This window comes from Pan troglodytes, chromosome 5, assembly GCF_028858775.2.
Source record: "Pan troglodytes isolate AG18354 chromosome 5, NHGRI_mPanTro3-v2.0_pri, whole genome shotgun sequence".
In the NCBI taxonomy this organism is placed as follows: Eukaryota; Metazoa; Chordata; class Mammalia; order Primates; family Hominidae; genus Pan; species Pan troglodytes.
The window spans coordinates 156441260-156465561 of NC_072403.2; the positions used below are offsets into that span (position 1 = coordinate 156441260).

The 24302-nt window shown below is 35.9% G+C and overlaps 1 protein-coding gene across 8 annotated transcripts in view; it reads left to right on the forward strand.

The window, feature by feature from the left end:
• The window catches only part of UTRN (utrophin), a 568196-nt gene that overhangs the window by 292994 nt on the left and 250900 nt on the right, over positions 1-24302 (forward strand). The window contains exon 1 of one of the 8 annotated variants that reach the window (XM_009452172.5): positions 5263-5715. The exons of the other annotated variants lie outside the window; for them this stretch is intronic. Within the exon in view, the coding sequence (XP_009450447.1) occupies positions 5572-5715 (144 nt within the window). The 5' untranslated portion in view covers positions 5263-5571. Of the gene's footprint in view, positions 1-5262; positions 5716-24302 lie in introns of those variants that run through there. 8 annotated transcript variants of the gene reach the window in all.

Genomic DNA, 24302 nt, shown 5'->3' on the forward strand with positions numbered 1-24302 from the left:
AAATCTGATTCATGCGGAGTGTGGTGCCTCACGCCTGTAATCCCAGCACTTTGGGAGGCCAAGGTGCGTAGGTCACCTGAGGTCAGGAGTTTGAGACCAGCCTGGCCAACATGGTGAAACCCCATCTCTACTAAAAATACAAAAATTAGTCGGGCGTGGTGGTGCACACCTGTAGTCCCAGCTACTTGGGAGGCTGAAGCATGAGAATTACTTGAACCCAGGAGGTGGAGGTTGCAGTCAGCCAAGATCGCACTGCTACACTTCATTCTAGGTGGCAGAACGAGACTCTGTCCACTCCCAAAGAAACAAAACAAAAACCTGTTTCAATGGGGAAGTCTCCTTGTCAACCATAGTATTACATCTGATTACTTTATACCATGCCATGCTCACATCAGTTTGACAACTATTATTTCTGATGTACCTGTGAACACGTGTTCCATTGTCTTTTGTTGTTGTTGTTGTTTTGTTGCCCAGGCTGGAGTGTAGTGGTGCAATCTCAGCTTGCTACAACCTCTGCCTCCTGGGTTCAAGTGATTCTCATCCCTCAGCCACCTGAGTAGCTGGGATTACAGGTGTGCTCCACCATGCCTGGCTAGTTTTTGTATTTTTAGTAGAGATGGGGTTTCACCATGTTGGCCAGGCTGGTCTCAAACTCTTGACTTTAAGTGATCCACCTGCCTTGGTCTCCCGAAGTGCTGGGATTACAGGCCTGAGCCACCGTGCCTGGCCTCCATTGTCTTTTGATACATGTCTCCACTTGTCCCAGTTGGTCACATGGTTCTTCAAGGGCAGAGATTATATTATCTGTATTGTTGCCTACGTAGTGCCCTGTGTGCAAATCCTAAGTAAATACTGACTGCTGTCCTTGGACCTTGACTCACCGTTATGAAACTCAGCATTGAAACCTTTTTTAAATCCGTTCTTAGGAACTCTTTTCTCTGAAAACATGAAAAAGACCATTTTGTAAAATGTCAACAAATGTGTGGATCTGGATGAAGGATACAGAGTCTTTCTTTGAACTACTCTGATTCTTACAATTTTTCTTTAAGTTTGAAATTATTTTCACTGAAAAGTTACACAATTTGAAAAACAGATCTTTTTGGAATGAGCTTATTTATAAATTGTCCCTGTGCATGAAAACTCATGGTGTTTTACTGTTGAGTTCTTAAGATTCATTTGTTGAAAATTTCTGTTTAAATACATTGCTGCTTCTATCTTATTCATTGCGCAATACATTTTGTGACTTGGTAATGAGTGTGACCAGGCAAGTATCAAAATTAAATCTGTTCCTTTGACTCACTCTTTTGAGCCTCATGAGGTCACTATAAATGTTAATTGATAAAATATTTAGCCATCATCTGTATTTTAGGAGGTCATAGAGGACTCTAAGTGTGGATAGATGCTAGATTATTTATTTTTTTATGATTTAAACAAGAAAAAGCCTGACCTATAAATGCTCACAGTTAGTTAACTTATGCAGTGGTTTTAATTTCAGTAGCTATCTAGGCTGTGCACTTGAGTAGGTAACAGTTTATACACAATGAATAAAGGAGGCTTTAAATGAACCCTGGTAATGAGCACCAGCAAAACACAGGCCTATTCTAGAGTTTAATGATGTCTTCTGACATATTTTATCTTAGGATATATTCTTACCATAGCTAAGACTCTTCTCAATATTTAATGAATATTCAAACAGTGGAAGACAAATGTAAATAGAAATGTTTAAAATCTTTCAAAATAAAAATATCTAAGCACAGGATTACTTATGGCAAACAGCATCAAGAAAGGTTGCTGATAAAAATATTAAAATACATTATAATGCTTTATAAAATATAATACCTTATTACTTTAGTGTTGCTAAAAATAGTATCTTTTGGCTGGTAGAAAGTAATAAAGAGGACATTTACTAAGAGTCTACTAAAATTCCTTTGTTTAAAGATAAATATGTACATTTATGTTTAGAATGTTTCACATTACGGTAATTTGCATGATTTTTCACTCCCTTGCTTTGTTATTAAATGCTCTTAATTTTAAAGTGTTCTCTCCATTCTATTTTTAAAAAAGTTCCATGGTTTTATTTTCAGCACCTTATAGATAGATGATTGTTAGAGATTTAGTACCTTTTACTGAGTTTTTCTGAGGCAAGAGAATTTTAATTTTTTTATGGTGTTGTATATTGATGATTCTCCTTTTGTATGAGTGAACAGACATTTAAAATAGAAACTTGTTTGGAAATGGAGAGATGTTTGTTGGAGAAAATGACTGTACAAAAGCATGGCAAATCATAACAGAAAAGTTCTGGTGGCATGGTGGTGGCAGTGGTGGTGGTGGTGGTGGTGGTGGTGCACAGTCTTTGTGCACTAAGGAAGATGGAATAAGGAGCTCCGTGTATCTTTGCTGCATGCACAGGATGTGTATGTAGAACTACTTAGCTGACACATTCGCTGTTTATACTTGCTTCACGTCTTATGACAACCAGATCCAAGGCCATGGGAGTATTTCATGAAGATAAAGCAGTTTATTCTATGCTCAGTTTAAGGTGAATCTTGGGTGAATTTTGATAAGGATAGTTCTAAAGCACATGGAAGATGACTAACTTTTGGGAGTATGCTATGATACATGCCATTCTTTTAAGGATGGATGATGATTTGGATTTATGTATCTATGTTTCATTGCCCTGCTGCAAGGCTGTTAGGATTTATTCCCCAGCAGAGGCCTTTTGGCAAGAGAAAAGCCGATTCTCTGGAGCCCTGAAGGAGAGACAAGCTCCTTGAGAACTGAGCAGTCCAGCTCATAGAGGGTCTTAAATGCCATGCAAGTATTTATATTTTAATCCAGTGGCAATGAAGAGAAGTCATAAAGGATAGTAACAAGAGTGATGCAATGGGATTTTTGCTTTATAGGAATTTAGCTGATGGTATGAGGAATGGACTTGAACTAGACAAGAGTGACAGAAGAGAGGCCTGTTAGGATACTCATGTAGCCATCCAGGCTACAGGTAATAATTACCAGAAAGGAGACAATGGCAGGGGTAGTAGATCTAATGACTCAATAGTATACACAGACTAAGGAAGGGGAAAGGCAGATTGCCAAGTGGCATTAGAGCCTAAGACTGGGAACATAGAAGAAAATGTCAGGGCAGGGTTGCAAGTTAGTGGGAAATGTGTGGGGATGGCAAATTTCATCCGTTTTGACTTTGTTGAAATGAAGCATTGGAGTAACATCCAGGAGGAGTTGCCTGGTATGCAGTTGTTACTGTGAATCTATATTCAGATAAGAGTATTTGGCCAAAGATGCAGAAACTTTATTTTTTGCTTTTGTATGAAAGCCCATTATTGACTTCCAACTAGTTTATTAGTTCAAGTGCATTTATTCTTAATGTGCATGTTCATATTCTAAAAGATTGTTATTCTCTTAATTATATTTAAAAATTTTAGCTTTACATTTGGCATTACCAATTAATTGAAATGCTCTGATTCTTTGCTTGGTAAAATCCTGAGTTCTGCTGCCTTTCTGGAGTGGTGTTGTCATGGGTGGCTGGTTTTGCTCTCTAATAATTTACGTTTTAGGATTATTACACTTTTATCTCCTATGTTTGCTTTTAGCCTCATTTTCATCCTCTTGTTCCATAGATGCAGACTTTGATTATAGATTGTTTTAGATTTTCTCCTGTGCCCAGCTCCATGCTTAGCACTGTGTTTGAGGGGTGAATGCCTATCTCATGGGGACTTCATCTGCTGGTTCTAGGACAGGAATTATAGCTTCATACTTATTTAATAACAACTTTCTTGGCATATAATTCACATACTGTACAGTTCATTCATTTAAATTTTACAATTCATTTGTTTCTAGTCTATTCACGATTGTACGGCCATCACCACAATCAAGTTAAATCAAGTTAGAACATTTTCATTACCTCAGAAAGAAACCCCTTCCCTTTACTAGCAATTTCCCATTCTTCCCCGCCAATTCCCTCTCCTCTGAACAATCACTAATCTATTTCTATCTATTTGCCAAATACCTTAACATTTTATACTCTATCCTTTGAATATGTTCTCCACTTTTGGCTTTACACAGATATGGTGACATTGTTAGCCTCACCAGAGGGAGGCAGTGTAGATTCTCAGTATGGACCTGCAGGGGAAAAAAGATACAGGCAGAAGTCCACAGAACACTGCCTGATGAACACAGTTCTATAAGACCCAATAAAGTCGGCAAAGCACTGCTTGATAAACACCGTTCTGTAAGACACAATATAGGACTTTAAATCGTTCTAACATGAAGGACTAAGAAAGGCAAATGAAGTAAAGGAGGAAAAACAAATACTTGAAAATACTGCATTTCTTTTAAAGAATCATGACAACATTAGACAGAGGTGAAATTGCAGCATTAGCCCGGTTACCAGTTTGAGCAGGACACTGATAATGAGCAACATCTGGGTTCTATTTCTGGCTGTGCTCTTTGACCCAGTCATTTAATCATCCAGGGTTATTTTGCACATCTCCTGATAGTACTTTACCCCAGTTGATATTTGCAATGATATTCAGGCTGCAGTAGAGAATATGTCTCAAGTGTGTGTATATATATACACATAGAACCCCAAAATTCTGTACTGGATTTTTATATGATATAATTATGGCCTCATATTTCCTATTCATAAACTTAAAGCAGCTTTATGGCAAATACAATGAGATCATGAAGATGCTGTCTAAGGGGAAATGTGGCAATTTGGAATGTTCAGTAGTCAATTACAGACTTTTAATTTTTTATTAACTTAGCTGTTTAATTAGACAAATCCTAACCTATTCCATTTCTAATGGCTTTCCTTCTAGGCAGGCAGATGAGAATCCACTGGATCGCTCTGCTTTTAGGGTGTCTTAGTCATATAACCGCTGCAAATATTTTTTGTTTTGCTTTATTTTTGTTGTTTTGTTTTGTTTTGTTTTAGGTGATCTTGGGCTGAGACCTGTCTGGGGGTGATTTTTTAGCACTTAATGTATGGGCTGTTGTCATCAGAGTCAGGTGTACCCTTCTGCTCTTCTCAAGATTTATAACAGGGTCTCCTGTTCACTAATTCACAGAGCACAGCTAGAGCTGCATTTATTGGGTAGTGAACATATCCCTCTTTAGAGACGGTGAATACTCTGCTGTCTCTTAATAGAAACCAGCTACAGGGCATGCACCATGGTGGTGGCAGTGATATGTTGAATCCCTGTTCCCAGGGGATGTCCACTTTCTATCTGCAGCTTTAATGTTTCACTTAATATCCTCTTTGGCTACTGAGCACACTCCTCTCCCGCAGCCGGCAGCGCTTGGCTGCTCGACAACTTCCTTCATTTCTGGCCATGCCGGGCTGAGCAAGTGCTGCCTGTGAGCATCTGCTGGGGGGCTTTCTCTGTGGCGTTTGTCTGTGTTTTTTAAATTGAGAAGTTGAAGGAATACCAGCCTCCTTTTTCCTAGAACCTAACCCCCTGTATCTTTCAAATGCTTTCCTGGAAACGAGCATGCTCAGAGAACTGACAAATCATTGTCCAGTGACCGGGAGGAAATGATCGTTGCTCTTCATTTATAATGCAAATTCTGAGGTGTCTCCAGAAGTGTGGTAAACTTAAAATGATGGCTGTGGTGAGAACGTCTCTGCAGAAAGTTGTGGTTTTGTTGCATCGCTTACAAAGGATGGCAGTTTCTTCTCCTCGGTATCAGAAGCTCTGTAAGGTAACTGAGTGATTGAAAATAAGGATCTCGGGTGTCTGACAGTTCTACTGTTTCTCAGGCTCTAAAAACTAATCTTTCAGGTTCTTATCAAGGAAAGATTCCCTTTCTTAGTAACTGATTGTGAAAGCTGTTAAAGTGAATTGCATAATTACATTTTGTTTAAAAATCTAAAACAGGTTTTAGTTTTAGCACATAGTTTATTTTGCAATTGACACAATCTTGTCTTCTGAGATGGGCTAGTGAAATGTTTGGAGAAAATATGATGCAAAACTACTACATTCATTAAGACCTGTTACCTCTCTGGTACTTTGCAGTATCTTAATAGTGAATGGCACGTTAATCTTATGTAAATTTTAGTAAAATTAAAAGAAGAGTGCCAAATAATCTTTCAGTAGATTTTTAAAAAATGTTCCATCGTTTTATAGCTAATTGCTTTTTCAATTAAAACAATTAAAAGACATTTAAAAAAATGATCAGACTGAATTTCATCATAAAACATCCCCTATATTCTTAAATCTCCATATATTATAGTTACACTTGAAGAATTTAATTGCACTTGGATGGATGAATTAAGTAGACTTACAGGAGGCAACTTGTTTGACAGTTGCAAATTTCTAATACTACGTCATCCTGAACATAAACCATTCAATCAGCTGCTGTATTTTTTTAAGTCAGCTGTTATATGTTTGATCATAGTTTTGTTTTGTTCAAACTATGTTGATACTATGTCATTACTTTTGTCAAAATTAGAGTGTTTTGATATAAAAGGAGAGAGTTATAATAGCAATTTTTACACTACCGCAGTACTATATTCCTCCTTCCTATCACATTTTTAGTACCGTTCTCAAGAATGTATCTTGTTGCTCTGTTAGCTGCCCAAACTGATTTGTGATCAAAACAACTGCCTCTAAGAAAATATTATTTTTCTGATGATATACAATATGGCATGTCCAGGCATCTAGATGATGCTTATATGGCAGCAGATTGAGGTGGGAAGCAGTATTCCATTAACTTTATTATATCACATTGTTAATTTCTTACAATTTGGCCAATTAGATATATTGCTGTCTGGAAATTTTTTTTTTTTCCGGAAGTTTTGGGAGACAGATTCAGGTAGTGGGGTATTCTTTTCAAAAATACTTACAAGAGTTTTATTTGCATAAGAAGTTAATTAAAACTTAATGGAACTTAATTAATTCAGTTACAAAATTTGTAAACCTAGTTATTTCAGTGTGTTGTGTTTTGCTCTACTTCAATGGATAAGTTTATTCTGGTAAAACATTTATGTTTTTCATGAAAAGGCAATTTTGATAATAGATAAGAAAAGCTCATTCACTAGTTCATGCTATTTAATTTTTTTAACTACCAGTATGAATGTATAAAGCATTCTTTTTTTTAAGAGCAGGGTCATTTTCCTGATCCGTTTGTGTGTGTACTTTCACAAAACCAAATATTTTTCTAAAGTCGAAGGTATTAAGTTAGTGCAAAATATGAAACAGCAGAAGTCAAGTATTGGAGAAAGTTGCTAATTAGTTTGCTAATTCTACCGCAAATAGGCACAAGTTAAGTCACTGAAGTCATTGGATAAATTACCATCAGAAGTGCTTTTTGGGAAGACTTCTTGATTTATAATTTCCTAAAGATACCATGAAAATTTAAATGTTTAGAATAAATGTTACTTATTTCATTTAGAAAATTAAAATTTACATTATTTGCTGTTGAAATACTATCTTCCACGTATTCTTTCCCATATGCAAAATTAACAACTGCCTGATTAACGCAATGAGAAATGTACAATTCCAGTACATTCCAGCAGGTGTCAGTATAAGGCAGTGACATAGGAGATTTTGCCTAAAGAACTGGAAATCCAGATTAGGAAGCGGCACAATTACTATGAAATAAATAAACTAGTAACAGATAAATTTTATTTGTGTGGTTATATTTTGAAAACGGATCTAAGTTATTGAGCTATATTAATGTAATGAAATGAAAATTTAGTTGTAGACTTAAATATTAACAGTTGCCATTTCAAATATTGATAGAGGTAGCTGTACCAACCAAAAATACTTAATTGTATTTTAATTATCAATAGTCCATGTGTCATACCTAAAAGTTTAAATGGGTTTGACATTTATTTGCTTTAAGACACTGTAAATTCCCTTCCCATTAAATTGTAAATGCTGTCTTGACTTTCTCCTTATTCCTCCCACATTCTCTAAATTTAGTTTCTTAGAAAAAAATGCTTTAAGTTTGTGTATCTCCATAAAAATATAGAAACAGTCTATTGTAAATACATGTAGAGACCAAAATGAATGAGAATAAAATGTGGCATAATCTGAGGGAAATTTGACTATTTAAAATTCATATTGGCATTTTGAAATTCAGTGTCTGAATATTTTTATCTTCTTTTAAATTCCTCTTGAGGATCATTCTTTTTATGTATTATTTGTTTAGTCTTTTGTTAGACTTTTCCCTCTGTGGCAGCTCGTCTTTTCTGCTTATTTTCATACTTCTCTTGTTTGTCAGAAGATAGTGTGTGTGTTACACGAGTAGATATTTGTGTAGAATATTCTCATTTTGTGGGTTTTCTTGTATGTTTCAAAGAGAAGGGAGGAATGAAAAAAGGCATGTCACAGCTCTCAGAGTTAAAATATACTCCCCTCCCACAATCTATTTACACATTCACGTGTATTTTTTGCCTTTAAAAATATTTCTTCTCGGTTATACATCCAATAAAATTTGAGCAGGAAGCAAAAACGTAAGTGCTGCTTACTTGGAGATATAATTAGCAGCATTGAAATTGCCCTGATGACCTAAAATCACCCTACACTGGATGCTAATTTTCTCAGATATGGTTTTGTTTGCTTAGTTTCTTTAAAATTTTCATGCCTATAAAATAATTTTTCTTTTAGTAGAGCACAGCAGAAAAAAAGCTGATGTAAATGATTTGAAAAATAATATTGAATTTAATTTGTTTTTATTGTTACGTGATTACTTTGGGGTGTTTTATATCATTAAATCTTTAGATTAGAACTGGGTTATTTGTGTTAATGTTAAATCAGAAGAGATTTTTATAAGTCCTCCTTATTTTTTTCTTAGTGCCAATTTCTGTAAAATATTTAGCAATTGAGGGCATGGTAAAAAGCAGTTTCCTGTAAAGTAGATTGGGATATGAACATTATAGAAAAATGAGAAAAATTTAAAAATATTTAGTGCTGTAAATTGACTCCTTCATGACTCAGGCATTTTAGAAAATGTTGATTTAAGTGATATAACTTCTATTTGCTTGAATGTATATGTAAATCATTTTAGTTTAAGTGGTTTTAGTCACCCCCCAAACTATTCTGATCATATTTCTTCAGCAAAAATCTTTTAAACATCTAGCTGTATATAGATGTGTATTCATTTAAAAATTATACATATATGCCATGGTGAAATCATGTATTAAATATTAGTAGTGTATAATTTTGTTCTTACTTTCTACTGTTGCCTTTTTGTACCCCAGTTGATTCTTTTTCTCTATGTGGTGTACACAACACGGTTTTGGTGACTAGTCATTTACATACAGAGTGAAACTATGGCTATTCTTAGCCTGGCCTTCTGGGGGGCTTGAGCTTTCAGTGTGGTGCTGATCTCAAAGTCTTCCCCGGAAAACTGTGTCTTCTGTGGTATTAAAGCAACTACTTCTGAATATTCTGTGAAAAATAGAAGAGACTAGAAGATTCCACCTAGCAAGTCACGATTGACCAGTGATGTCTACAAAAGGCTTGCTTTGTGGCTGTGTGTGTGTGTTTTCATGTGTGGACGTGGACAACACAGAACTATGTAGTTGCTTGTAGTGCTAATGAGTAATAGATAATGAACATGAAGGCACATTAATCTCTCAGCAGGTTTTTATGTTCACTGATGAAGTAAGGTCACATATTATTTTTCATCTACATGTACAGTTCCCTGTATTTAGAGGTAGTTAAGGTTGAGTATGTGGTTTTTTAGAAGACATTGAATGGAATGGTGTATTTTCGACAGGTTGAATTTTGTATTTTTTACTCTCAAACATTTCCCCACCTTTGTTTCACAGGAGAACCCTGCTCTCCTTGGACAATTAAATCCTGAAGTGATCCAGGGCAATGGAGATTTACTTTATCATGATCTGATCGTTGAGATGTGTGTATTTTAAGGTCAACTCTTGGATTCCCTCAGTTTCTCTCAGTAACCAACTCATACATAGATTGTTTGAACCATGGAGCTCAGAGTCATGACCCTCTAGTCTGCAAGTTAGAATTCCCACTTGATCATATGAGTTGTCTCTTCTTGGCTTCATGAGAAAGTCTTGGTTAGATTAGTGCAGAAACGGTGTGAAGGTTGAGGTTTAATGGAGAAAAATGGCATATGTAGATGGGTTTGCCTCCATCTAACCCTCTCTATGGATGCTGTAGGTGTGTTTCCTGGGAGCTGTATGGATACCCACACAGACTACTTTCTCTACTCTGCCTTTGTTTCTGCACTTCCTAGTCAGGTCAAGATTACAGACAAAAGTGAGACGGGATCAAGGAGAAAACACCTGCACCCCTGCCTGCCACTATCAGACATGATTCCTGTGGCTTCCAAGAGCACAAGTGCCATTTTAGAAAGCTCTTGGACCTCTGTTTTGCTGTAGTTCCCCAAGTTGATATGTGTTGTCAAAATTATGTTTTTAAAAAGTTATCCAATTAACTAACATTTTCTTAATCAGAAAACTCATGCTATCAATGACTTGGATAAAGTCAATACAGTATAATTAGATCTGATGCAATGCTTTGTCACTCACTTAAAGAATAACTAATACATTCTATAAGATAGCATTTTAAAATTCTTTTATAGCCAAGATATCATTATCATTGGTGCATGTCTAGAAGTGTAATACTAGTACAAATCCGGAACAAATAGAAGGTCCTTCTGAGATGGAGTTGAAGTAGTATTAAGGATACGGATAAAAGGTCTCCTTTATTTGTAGAGTATTATTTGATAATTGTAACTTAAAGGGTTGATGATTTGTGTTTTCCTAGAGGCAAAGTTTATTAAATTTCAAGTGGAAATTTCCTAGCTGTAGGTACTGCTAGATTTTAAATGTGCAGACATAGCTCCTTCCTCTTACTCTTAACTGTGATCACTACCAACTTCTCTTAGTATATTTGGTAGTTTATTTTTAGTTCTCTAAAATAAGTAATTAGTAGAGTTCCTACCATAGAGATAAAAGAATGTAGAAAATGTTATGCCTTGGTAGCTTTCTCAGTTTCACAAAGCTTATTCATTTCTGGGCGAGGTAAATGAGTCCAAATAATTGAAATTGGAAAGGATGTGAAGTGCATCAGAGGGTTGCTTTTCATTTTTCATCTTCTAGTTTGTTCAGTTCTGTGGAACTCTAAAAAGATTAATTTATAACAAAGCTCACTTATAAAAGCAGACAGTGCCTTTTAATGCTTAATAAATAATAGGCTTATGTGAAAGTATGGCTTCATATAGTTAAGCAAGAATTTTGGAAAAACATCAAATGGAAGAAGATGTTGAACTGTTTGCACAATAGACAACTATTTTGTTTTTATTTTAACAGAATTGAGAGAAAAATGGCTGACTACAACAATAGAATAACTGTTAGCTGTTATGATGGGAAAATATCTTGATACTGCTAGTACAGTTTCCTTACATTTTTAGTATTTTAGAGTTTACAATGTGTTTTCTCAGATATTACATCATTAATAAATATAATATTAACAATATTATATTATCTTGTGTCCTTAAGAGATAGATAGGAAAGAAATTTGTTTTGCAAGTCAGCAAGTGAAGGAACATGCCAGTAGTTAGTTGCTCAGCTAGTATGCGGTGCAGCTTGTGTTCAACATAGATTTTCTGCTTCAATAGCCAGTGTCTCTCTACCTGTAATTTTAGATAGAGAATTTTTGGAATTATATTGGGATAAAATGGGTCATTCAGTATAGAAGATATAGAAAGAGAGATTACATTAACTAAGTAATAGATATTGTTTTGTTCTGAATTATTTCCATATGCATTTCCTTGTCTAAAGAAATTTCACCTGCAGTCTCCTTTAAAACATGAGCTGGAGCATGAGAACATTCCATGTTCCTTTAAAACATGGAATTCTGGGGAATGAGGAGATGTTGGAAATCATCTGATTCAACCATTTCATTTTGGACATAAGGAAACAGAGATAGTCTATAATGGATGTTTTATTGCTGACAGCTTTGTTTTTTTCTTTTTTTGAGACAGGGTCTCTGTCACACAGGCTGGAGTACAGTGGTGCTATCATGGCTCACTGCAGCCTTGACCTCCTGGGCTCAAGCTATCCTCCCGCCTCAGCCTCTCGAGTAGCTGGGATCACAGCTACTGTGCATGCCACCACACCGGGCTAATTTTTTTGTATTTTTTTGTGGAGACAGGACCTCACTATGTTGCGCCGGCTGGTCTCAAACTCCTGAGCTCAAGCAATCTGCCTGCCTCGGCCTTCCAAAGTTGCTGACGGTTTTGAGCAGGTGGCTATGTACTTGTTTTCCTAGAAGTTTAAAAGTAAGGAAATATATTCTTTTCAAAACTATTTCGACGTTCGATGTTCAAGTATTGGCTATATAATGTTAAGGAAATAAAGATTTTTAAAAATGAGTTCATTTTGCACTTTCATAAGAAAGATGGATTGGGTCATTTCCATCCATATTAAAATAGTTGGTTCTGGTTTTTGATTTATAACTTAATTTGGTTTGATTCTTAACAGTACAAACGTTAAATTATGTGTTCATTGAACCCAGTTCTCCATACCCACATGTAGTTTTTTATCATTATATTTAAAAGGACATAATAGCTCCCTAAGAAAGAAACTGAAAGGAGTCAACTAACTTAACAGACTGAGTTGTTTAAAATAAGAAATATGTATATTTTTAAAAAATTTAATTCAAAGAACATGTATTGAATGGCTGTCATGCACCAAAGATACGTGCTAAGCAGCATAAATGTAAAATGCAGTGTTGCATTTTCCATGGGAAACAAGGAAGTACAAATATGTTGTTCTGAGGAATTTTAGTCGTTCACACGAGTCTAGCGTGAGACTAAATTCAAACAGTTCTGGCTTTGCCACTTACCAGTTATGTAACCTTGGCAAATCCTTCCACATCTCTGTGTTTCAGTTCCCTTTTCAGAAGATAGGGTTGGAATTAGTCTCTCTCTCTCTCTCTCTCAATCTACACACACACACACACACACACACACACACACACGCACACACACACACATAAGGTTGTTGTAGGAGTTAAATAAGTTAATATTGATAAAATGGTAAAAACAAAGGCTGGCACATAACTGCTATGTGGGTTGGCTACTGTTGTTACCGTTACCACTATTGGTAAGATTATTCTCCCACCTTGATTGAGTGTGGATCAAATGAGATGATCCACCTGACATGCCTAGCACAGTCTCATGTCTCTTGGTTGTGGTGATGGCATCATAATCTTCATTATCTTTATCTCTGAAGTAACCCTTACATCTTAACAAGGATGTTCACATTACAGTCGCCCAGAGAATTTTTCCAAAGGATTCATGCCCCTGCAGACTTTGACTCACTGGGGTTCAGATGCACCCTGGTCACCCCACTGCGAAGATGCCATAAACTCCTGCTTTCAACAGTGAAGGAGAAAATAAATCTTTGAAATTTTCCCTGGGGTTGTTATTTTCTCTGAGTCTCAGCTTGAGGAAATGCAAGAAAAAACTTCCCTTAACCAGTGGGGCTTGTGATAGAAGATCCTGTAGGATGCTCCTCAATTTATGAAGCCTTTTCTGGATTATAGATTAGGCTCTGAGATGGCCCCTAAAAATCTAGTTAACCCACAAAGAAACTGATATAATGCTGATTGACATAAAACCTCATATTAAAAAGAATCCTATTCCATTGCCAGAAACTAAACAAAGCAAAGGAAATAAGTCGTCTTTACTGTGAGTGATACAGGAGGAAAAACAAACATGGTTGCTTAGTAGAGGATGGAAAGAAATACTGAGAATTTTAAATGTACTTCTGGAAAGTATACATTTTAAGAATTATGCTTTTTGGTGCCATCAGTTTTGAGTCTAAACTCACCCCCCAAAATCCAAATTTAGTATTCTTGGTATAAATCTAGTATTAATTATAGCCGGAAAAAAAAAGTTCTTGATTCTTGGCTCAAAAATTTTATAAAATGAAGAATTTTCCTTTTTCTTCAGGGTAAATGTTGCAAGAGTTAAAGAGGTAGAGAAAAGGGGGAACTTTTTTAGTTGAAAACATTATCTGATTGTATATTTACTCTGGGTTCAGAATTTTAAAAGTCTAGAGTGTAGCTGCACCTACCCTGGCATCCCGCAGGCTAGGGTGGTTGTAATATAGAAGTACGGGAAATGCAATTTGCTCTGTAGCTTTGTTCTAGGATTTTATAGCCTTCCTTTTACACTTTACACATCGTGAATGCTTTGTAGGTCATTAATGCTTTTTTTATGTCTTATATTGTGACTTTTTTAAAACAATGTAAATAAAATTCTATTGAGTGACTGCACCATAATTTATTCAGGGAACCCACTATGGTTAGGTAACTAGGTTGTTACCAATGTTCTCATGATAAATAATTCTATGATCCTTATACATCATTAAGTGCATCCTGATTATGTCCAGGGTACATTATTAGAATAGCATAACTGGACCAAAAGGACCAGAACAATGAAAAGCTTTTTAAATTTTTAAATTTTTTTTTTTCATTTTTTAGACAGAGTCTTGCTGTCACCAGGCTGGAGTGCAGTGGAGTAATCTCAGCTCACTGCTACTTGCACCTCCCAGGTTCAAGTGATTCTCCTGCCTCAGTCTCCCAAGTAGCTGGGACTACAGGCGTGCACCACCACTTCCAGCTAATTTTTGTATTTTTAGTAGAGACGGAGTTTCACCATGTTGGCCATGATAGTCTCGATCTCTTGACCTCATGATCCCCCTGCCTCAGCATCCTAAAGTGCTGGGATTACAGGTGTGAGCCACTGTGCCCAGCCAATGAAAATTTTGATATTTATTGCCGGATTTCCATCTTGCAAGGTAGCACCTGTTTACATAACCACTACCAGCTTGAATGCCTGATTTCTTGTACCCTCACAGACAATAGGCAATACCAATTAAAAATATTTTATGAAGTTTTAGATGAAAATCATAACCCTGTTATAGAATATAAACTGAAACCTAGTCAAGTTGAATGATTTACCTGTGTGGGATCAAATATTCTATCCCAGAACTGTCTGAATTTCAGATACTGAGAACCCAGTCACTGTAGTTTCTAAAATGGGATGCAACAAATACAGTATAATAAAACTAGAAGTTGTTTGAACACAGAAGAAGGGGCAGTAAAATCTGAATTTAAAATGTCAGAGAAGTGTTAGTACTAATATGGATCTTGAGGAGTAGATAGAATTTTAGTAGAGCAGAAAACTCTGCGAATAGACTGAATGAGTAAACATGTTACCAGAGGCAAAGTCTTGACTGGGAGCTGTCCACGTTCTTGGTGCAATGAACAAATAATTGAACAAAATGCACAAACAAAGCAACAAAAGAATGAAGCAATGAAAGCACAGATTTTTTGAAAGAAAAGTACACTCCACAGAGTGGGAATGGGCTTCAGCAGGTGGCCCAAAAGCCCTGATTGCAATTTGCTTTAGGGATTTTATTAAACTAAAAAAATGTGGTGACACCCCTAGGTACCCTTAGAGGCCTCCAATTGGTTACAACACCCTATGTGAAAGAAGGATTGGCCTGTGACCAATCAGAGGCTGAAGTTAAGCCTTGGCTTGTGACCAATCAGAGGCTGAAGTGAAGCTTTGGCCTTCAACCAATCAGAGGCATTTCCCATTTGTAGGCTAGGGTAGAGGGATTTTGTAAAGAGGGGAGTCTCTGGCCTCTTCTCACTTGGGCATGAAGAGATGGGGTTTTCCTTTTGGCCCAATTCCAAGAACTCAGCCATGACTTGGCATTAGGCTGCCTGTCTCCAGACCCTATTTTCCTGCCTCAGACATGGAGCACAAAAGTATGCTGATTGTATTCAGAGAACACTGGGTACTTGTCCATCATAAATGTCTACAAAGTTCATTCATTTACATTTTTATATTAATAAAAAAGTTGCCCTTTTGATTGCCAGCTATGTATGCCAGATCTTTTTGACTGTTTCCAAAATTTAGTTCATTTTCAAAGGAAAAATATTTGTGAATATTGGAGATACTCAAACACAGACAGCATTTCCAAAAAGGAATTCTAAAAAAGAAATTGCATAATATTTGTATCTTTAAAATAAGGACATAATTCTTCAGAATGCCTCTTTTAAAGGAAACAGCCTTCTTCTGGATGTAAGTCAGTTTGGTATGGGAGTGACAAAAATGTTATACTTTTATGTTATGACTTAGTTGATGAGGGAATTACACAATATTTCAAACAAAAATGAAAAATAATTCACAGTAGAAGTCAGTCTGTCTATAATTAAATTATAGATTTGTAGAACATTAGAGTTTACGGAAATTGTAGAAATGACTTGACCAATTTCCTTATTTTATAAATAGGGAAGCAGTGCCTTAATATCTATGTAGAGCTTTGCTCTTAAAGTGCTTTAATATATTTTTTTTTGCTGCCCAAGGTCACACAACCCACTGGTACTCCATATTTAACCTCCCAGGAGATTATGGTAGTATCTTTCACTACATCTTATGTGCATTTATTTTTGTGGAACTTGTATTTAACTTTGCCTGGTACTATAATTAGCTATTTATTTCTTTTTGACCTTCTGAATTGTAAACTCTTGAATTTGGGACTATACCGTGTTTTCTAGTTCTGTGGACAAAACAGTATTTGTAAATATTGAATAAATAACCCAAATTTCAATTTTTCCTTAGATTTAAAAATTAATACAGTAAAGCAGAAGTTCTATATACTTTGACTTTAGTTTTTTTCTTTTCAAAATAGTCTTATTGATATATAATTCTTGTAAAGGTCACTTTTAAAATGTACAATTCAGTGCTTTTGGCATGTTCACAGGGTTGTGCAACCATCACTATAATCTAATTTTAGAACACTTTTGTCTCTTCTTAAAAAGAAATCCCTCATACTCAGGAGCAGTCATTTCCTATTTCTTCCCACCGCACTGCCCCAGCCCTAGGCAACCCTGAAGACTTTCTCTTTTTAATATTAGATTGACAGTAAGATTTTGAAACCATGGGATTAGGTAAAAGTCATGGAAATATAATTCTAATTCATTGTGATAAATTTACTACTTTATCTTAGAGAATTTGATAGTTTTGAGTTTTCTTAGTACTATCTAGGGCAGCTTATGTTAAATGCTATGTAAATCATATCTATAAAATATGCACAGTAATGTACTTTTAATAGAAATTATTTAGAATACAGTACAAGTAAAGTATAATGGGAAAAATGCTGAATTTGGAATCACAAGATCTAGATTTGATTCCTTACTTGTTTGATCTTATGTAATGCCCAAGTGACATTATCAGTCCTCAGTTTTGTCTTCTAGACAGTGGGAATAATTTACATTCCACATATTTTAGAAAGCTGTTATAGGACCAGTGTATTAATGTTTATGAATTTGCTATGCAGAGCTAGAGTATTATGGAAATTGAAATATTAAATTTCCTATAAATAAAAACAACAAATAACAATCAATGACAATATTTACCTACATTTGAGTTTCTCACCATGCACTGCTGAAATGCGTTTTGAAAACAGTGACTAACTCAAACTTCTGTGTGTCTCAACTGAGGCGGAAGAATGTTGAATACTAACCACCTGAGGTCTTTCTGCAATGCAGGGTCAGTTCATTTTTCTTCTTTCCTGGGGCACACAGCCAGCTTCCATATTGAGGTACATTCTCTGCCAGTAAAATCATACTATTTCCAAACAACTTAGATTCAAACTGGGGCTACATAAAAGGGTCCATGTCTTCAGAGCAGGACTAATAGCCCCTGAGTCTGCAGCATCTAGTCAAATGAAGTATTTTGAAGTCTTTATTCAATCCAAAATTAGGGCAGCCATAATTTTAGAAATCTATACATTAGTAATCTTAGATGCTGGGAAGGCTTGAAGAAGGAAGATCTTTCTTGAATTTCAATAATAATTAAACATTCTGGTAAATCTCAAATGGTTTTTGCATAATATGTTTTTTGAGAGTGTGATTTTGATAGGTAGTGAATAACCTGAATTAATGACCATAATGACTGAGTGCTGTTTTGCATTAATTCTTGAAACAAAACCTAGATTGCTTCATTACATGGCCTGTCTTTGTGGAAGATCCTTATACGGTGTGGTGGTAAAGAAAGGGGAACATTTGCTCTATTTTGAAGTAATTGCTTCTAATGGAAGCCTAATGACCTATTATGCTTATTTCTAAAAGCTGAGCAGTAAGCTTGATAGGAAGCTAGAGAAAGATTGGAGAAATTAAGTCATATAAACCAAAATTTCAGGAAGTTGCATGTGGTTGAGAATCAGTACCTCATTAGACAACTTAATAATTCAATAGTTTACTTATGCCAAATGTCATCCTTACTGTAAAAGCTGGAGTGATTTCTAGAAATGTGTCCACATCCTTGCGGGTTAGGGTACGGGGCAGCTTCTGGCCAGCTGTCGTCCAGGTGTCTTATGGTTTTTCTGAGTTTCATATGCAGATCAAACACGGCAGTGAGAGTAGAGTTTTCCTGTGGGTATTGAAATGATAACATTTAATAACCTATGGTGACTTTGGATATTCTCAAGTTTAGCTTCCTAATTTTTTCAAGATCAGGAGACAGAAGCTTAAAAGAGTTAATCCTATAGGATTAATTAGTAGTGGCAATGACCAAACTGCAATGATATGGATATATTCCATTTTTGGGTTTCATGGGACTGTACTACCAAAGTGTATTTTATATGTTTCTAATTTGGACTATTGACATCAAATGAATCCAATAGTTGGAGTAAATGATTTACTTGAAGGTGGTTCCAAAAATTAATTAATGAAATGTATCTCTTTAGATAAAACACATATGGTAACGTCTTAACAGCTGTTGAGTCTGGTTGTCAGTATATGGGCATTTATTTTACTCTTTTTTCAATTATTCTGTATGCTTGAATATTTTTATGATAAAATGTCTTATAAGTAACAACAACCCTATTCTAATAAAAGCTTGTCAGATTACTTGAACCCTTGCATACTTTACTGTTGAGCATCATAAAAGAACTTGAAATGCTTTTGTTTTTGGATTCTTCATGTTTCAACTTCAGATGGTGACAAGTGCAAAATGGCTTAAAAGTGCCTTGGCTAGGCACAGTGGCTCACGCCTGTAATCCCAGCACTTTGGGAGGCCAAAGTGGACGGATCACGAGGTCAGGAGATTGAGACTATCCTGGCTAACATGGTGAAACCTTGTCTCTACTGAAAGTGCAAAAAATTAGCCGGATGTGGTGGCACACGCCTGTAGTCCCAGCTACTGGGGAGGCTGAGGCAGGAGAATTGCTTGAACCCGGGAGGCAAAGGTTGCAGTGAGCCGAGATTGCACCACTGCACTCCAGCCTGGGCAACAGAGTGAGACTGTCTCAAAAAAAAAAGTGCCTTAACTTACCTGGCAATAAACATTTATTGAGTCTGCAGCTTTCATTCATTTAGCTCATTTACATTTAACTGAAACACATTTAAAAATTCATTTTTTCCTTTTGCAAAAGCTAGGCATGCCTACTATAAAAGTTTGCAACTTTTCAAAGCATGAAATATGTAGAGTTGATACCCTCATTTATTATATTTTACTAATTCCTGTAGAGATGAGCAACAAAATTGTCCTTTATGAAAGCTGTCATTCTCTAAAATTCGATATAATAGGAAAGTTGGTGTGTAACCTTATTTAACAAGGCTTGCAACTGATAACTTTTGTTGAGACAGGCATGGGGGCCCTTCTTTTGGTGTTGACATAATATCTTTTTGTCTTTCTTATTCATCAAGGTTAGTAGAAAGTTATCAAGTTTCTATTCTTAAGCTCTAGAACTATCCTTGTCTTTATCTATGAAACAAGCATAAACTTTGTCAAAGGAATGATTTACTCATAATAAGTCAATGTAAAGCCCATTCATAACTATACCTTTTTGTTTTGCTTTTCTCATTTCTCTGAGTCATTACTTAAAGCTGGTGCTTTATAATTTGACTTAATCACATATGGTGTGATTCTTTTAGCACACATACTGTTGTTTTTAAATCATTACATTTTAAACTTCTTTATATCTAGAATTTTTACACTGCCAGATAACCTGAATTTTCCCCTGCTTATCTGGTGAAAGAATGATAGGAATTACAATGTTTGAAACATAGGGTTGTTCCTTATTTACTGAAAATTATATGAAACAACATATATCATTCTGGCTTCCAAGGATGAATCTGTCAACGAAAAGAGTCAAACTCTGTAAAATTTGAAGAGATTTATTCCAAGCCAAATATGAGTGACCATGGCCCATGACACAGCCCCAGGAGATCCTGATAACATGTGCCCAAGGTGATCAGGTAGGGAGAAAATAGACATCCATCAATACATGTAAGATGTACATTGGTTTGGTCCAAAAAGGCGGGACAACTTGAAGTGGCTTCCATGTCGTAGGAGGATTCAAAGATTTTCTGATTGGCAGTTGGTTGAAAGAGTTCGTCTAAAGACCTGGAATCAATAGAAGGGAGTGTCTGGGTTAAGATAAGGGGTTGCAGAGACCAAGGTTCTTATTATTGCAGATGAAGCCTCTAGTTAGCAGGCTTCAGAGAGAATAGATTGTAAATGTTTCTTATCAGACATAAAAATGTACCAGACTCTTAATTAATTCTCTCCTGGATAGGGAAAAAGACCTGGAAAGGGAAGGGGATTCTCTATGGAATGTAGATTTTCCCCAGAAGAGACAGCTTTGCAGGGACATTTCAAAATATGTCAAAGAAATATATTTTGGGGTAAAATACTTACATTTCTTTCAGGGCCTGCTATCTGTCATGTTGATATCTTGTTACTAGAGAGATCTGTTTTGTCAATCATAAGGTCGCTGTATTAATGTTAATGCTAGTCAGCTGTGCCTGAATTCCAAAGAGAGGAAGTTATAATGAGGCATGTCCAACCACCCATTCCCATCACGGCCTGAACTAGTGTTTCAGGTTTACTTTAGAATGCCCTTGGCCCAGAGGAGGGATCCATTCAGTTGGTTGGGGGCCATAGAATTTTACTTTTGGTTTCCAAATCAGAATGAATATTGCTAGACTAGAAATACCTCAAAGGTTGTTGGAGAATTTTAAAATGTATTTATTTATTTATGACATCTAGTTTGTGCTCTTGATTAATTGCTCTTGATTAACCTCCCTCGTCTTTAAATTAAATCAAAATTAGCAAATATTTATTGCGGTCTAGGAGAAATCTCATTTAAGGCACAAAGCACTGTGTAAAGCAGTAGAATGTTTTCTTTACTAATAAAGGACAGAAATGGAAGACCAGGAATTAACCAGCCCATGTATTTCCTGATATATACCTGATTTAGTACAGGTGTATTTGGGGAGATGGGGTGGTTGGTTAGGGCTGGAAGAAAGTGAGGAAGAGTACTCAATTAAGTAGTTCTCATGATATTATTTTATATTGAGAAAATCTTTGAGAGGTTAAACAAATAATTAAGGTAATTAACGAAGCAGTGAGGGAAACACTGGGTTGGAGGCGGGAGGTTATTATTCTGGACACACCTTTAACTGTGAGGAGTGAAATGAATATGTCAACTATGCTGAAACTTTTTTTTTTTTTAATCTCTACATTGATTTTGTAAGGTATAAAAAATGTTTTTTAGAAAAACCTCTGAATGTCAAAGAAGTATAATGACAGCTTGAATATGCATATACAGCAAATCACTTATAATTTTGTTTGGCAAATGAAAATAGATTTCATTAGCTTTAAAATAGCATTTACACTTTTATTCTTGGATATATTAAAAAGAAAGTGCACATTTTGTAAAATGTAGTAGAAAGGAAGGAAGAAGAAAATAAAACTTACCAGTTAGCCATACTATTCAGAAGGGAATATTATTAATGTCTTACTTTCATTTCACTCTTCTTTTCTGTGTGTACACAGGCATACCCCCATCTTAACACACATAGCTTTACTGTGCTTTCCAGCTGTAGCATTTTTACAAATTGAAAGTTTGTGGCAACCCTCTGTGAAACAAGTCTATCAGTGTTGTTTTTCCAACAGCATGTACTTTGTGTCTCTGTGTCACAGTTTGGTAATTCTTGCTATATTTCGAACTTTTTCATTATTATTATATGTTATTTTACCCAGTGATCAGTGATCTTTGATGTTACTACTGTAATTGTTTTGGGCACCTCAAACCACACCCATATAAGATGCTGAACTTAATCGATAAATGTTGTGTGTGGTCCGACTGTTCCATCAACACACCATTCCCATCTCACACTTTCCTTGGGCCTCCCTATTCCCTGAGACATAACAATATTGAAATTAGACCAGTTAATATCCTTACATTGGCCTCCAAGTGTTTAAGTGAAAAGAAGAATTGCACAATGCTCACTTTAAATAAAAAGCTAGAAATGATTAAGCTTAGCAAGGAAGGACTGTCCAAAGTCAGGATAGGTCAGGCAGGCCTCTTGCATCCAACAGTTGGCCAAGTTGTGAATGCAAAGGAAAAGTTCTTGAAAGACATTTAAAGTGCTACTCCAGTGAAAACACAAATAATAAGAAAGCAAAATAGCCTTACTGCTGATAGTGAGAACATTTTAGTGGTCTGGATAGAAGATCAAACCAGTCACAACATTTCCTTAAGCCGAAGCCTAATCCAGAGCAATGCCCTAACTCTCTTCAGTTCTATGAAGGCTGAGAGAGTTAAGGAAGCTACAGAAGAAAAGTTTGAATCTAGAAGAGGTTGGTTCATGAAGTTTAAGAACAGAAACCATCTTCATAACACAAAAGTACAAATAATAAGCAGCAAATGCTGATGTTGAAGCTGCAGCAAGTTATCCAGAAGATGGAGCTAAGATAATAGATGAAGGTGGCTACACTAAACAACAGATTTTCAATGTAGATGAAACAGCAGCTTTCAATTAGATGTCATCTGGCACTTTCATAGCTAGAGAGGAGAAGTCAGTGCTTAACTTCGAAGCTTCAAATGACAAGACTATCTTGTTAGTGGTTAATGCAGCTGGTGACTTTAAATTGAAACCATTGCTCACCTACCATTCCGAAAATCCTAGGGCCCTTAAGAATTATGTGAAATCTATTCTATCTGTGCTCAAGAAATGGAACAACAAAGCCTGGATGACAGCACACCTGTTTGCAGCATGACTTAATGAATATTTTAAGCTCAATGTTGAGACCTACTGCTCAGAAAAAAAGATTCTTTTCAAAATATTACTGCTATTGACGATGTACTGGTCAACCAAGAGCTCTGATGGAGAGTAATGCTATTTTCATGCCTACTAATTCAGTATCCATTCTTCAGCCCATGGATCGAGATGATATTTTGATTTTCAAGTCTTATTATTTAAGAAATATGTTTCATAAAGCTATAGCTGCTAAAGATAGTAATTCCTTTGATGGATTTGGGCAAAGTAAGTTGAAAAGCTTCTGGAAATGATTCACTGCTCTAGATGCTATTAAGAGCATTCTTGATTAATGGCAGGAGGTCAAAATAGTGACATTTACAGGAGTTTGGAAGAAGTTGATTCCTACCCTCATGGATCATTTTGCGGGGTTTAAGAGTTCAGTGAAGGAAATAACTACAGCTGTGGTGGAAATGGCAAGAGAAGTAGAATTAGAAGTGGAGCCTGAGGATGGGAATGAATTGCTGCAATCTCGTGGTAAAACTTGAATTGTTGGAAAGTTGCCTCTAATGGATGAGCAAAAAAAGTGGTTTCTTGAGATGGAATCTACTCCTGGTGAAGATGCTATGAACATTATGGAAATGACAATGACAGATTTAGAATACTACACAAACTTAGTAAAGTAGTGGCTTTGAGAGGCTTGAGAAGAACAAATCCAGTTGTGAAACAAGTTCTAATGTGGACAAAATGCTACCGAGACATCTTTCATGAAAGGAAGAATCAATAAATGGGGCAGACAGGAAGAATCAGTGAATGGAGCAGACATCATTGCTGTCTTATTTTAAGAAAATTTCAGTCAACCCTTAACTGAGCAACCATCAAATCAGGGCAAGACCCTCTACCAACAAAAAGGTTATGACTTGCTGAAGGCCCAGATAGATAATCGTTAGCATTTTTTTTTTTTGCAATAAAATATTTTAAAATTAAGGTATGTACAGTAAGTCCTTCCTTAACATTGTTGATAGGTTCTTGGAAACTACGACTTTAAGCAAAATGTCATATAACAAAACCAGTTTTATCATGAATTAATTGATATAAAGAAGAGTTAAATTCCTACAGCATATTTTTTTTTATTTTTCTTTTGAGACTGAGTTTCACTCTGTTGTCAACCAGGCTGGAGTGCAGGGGTACAATCCTGGCTCACTGCAACCTCCACCTCCCAGGTTCAAGCAGTTC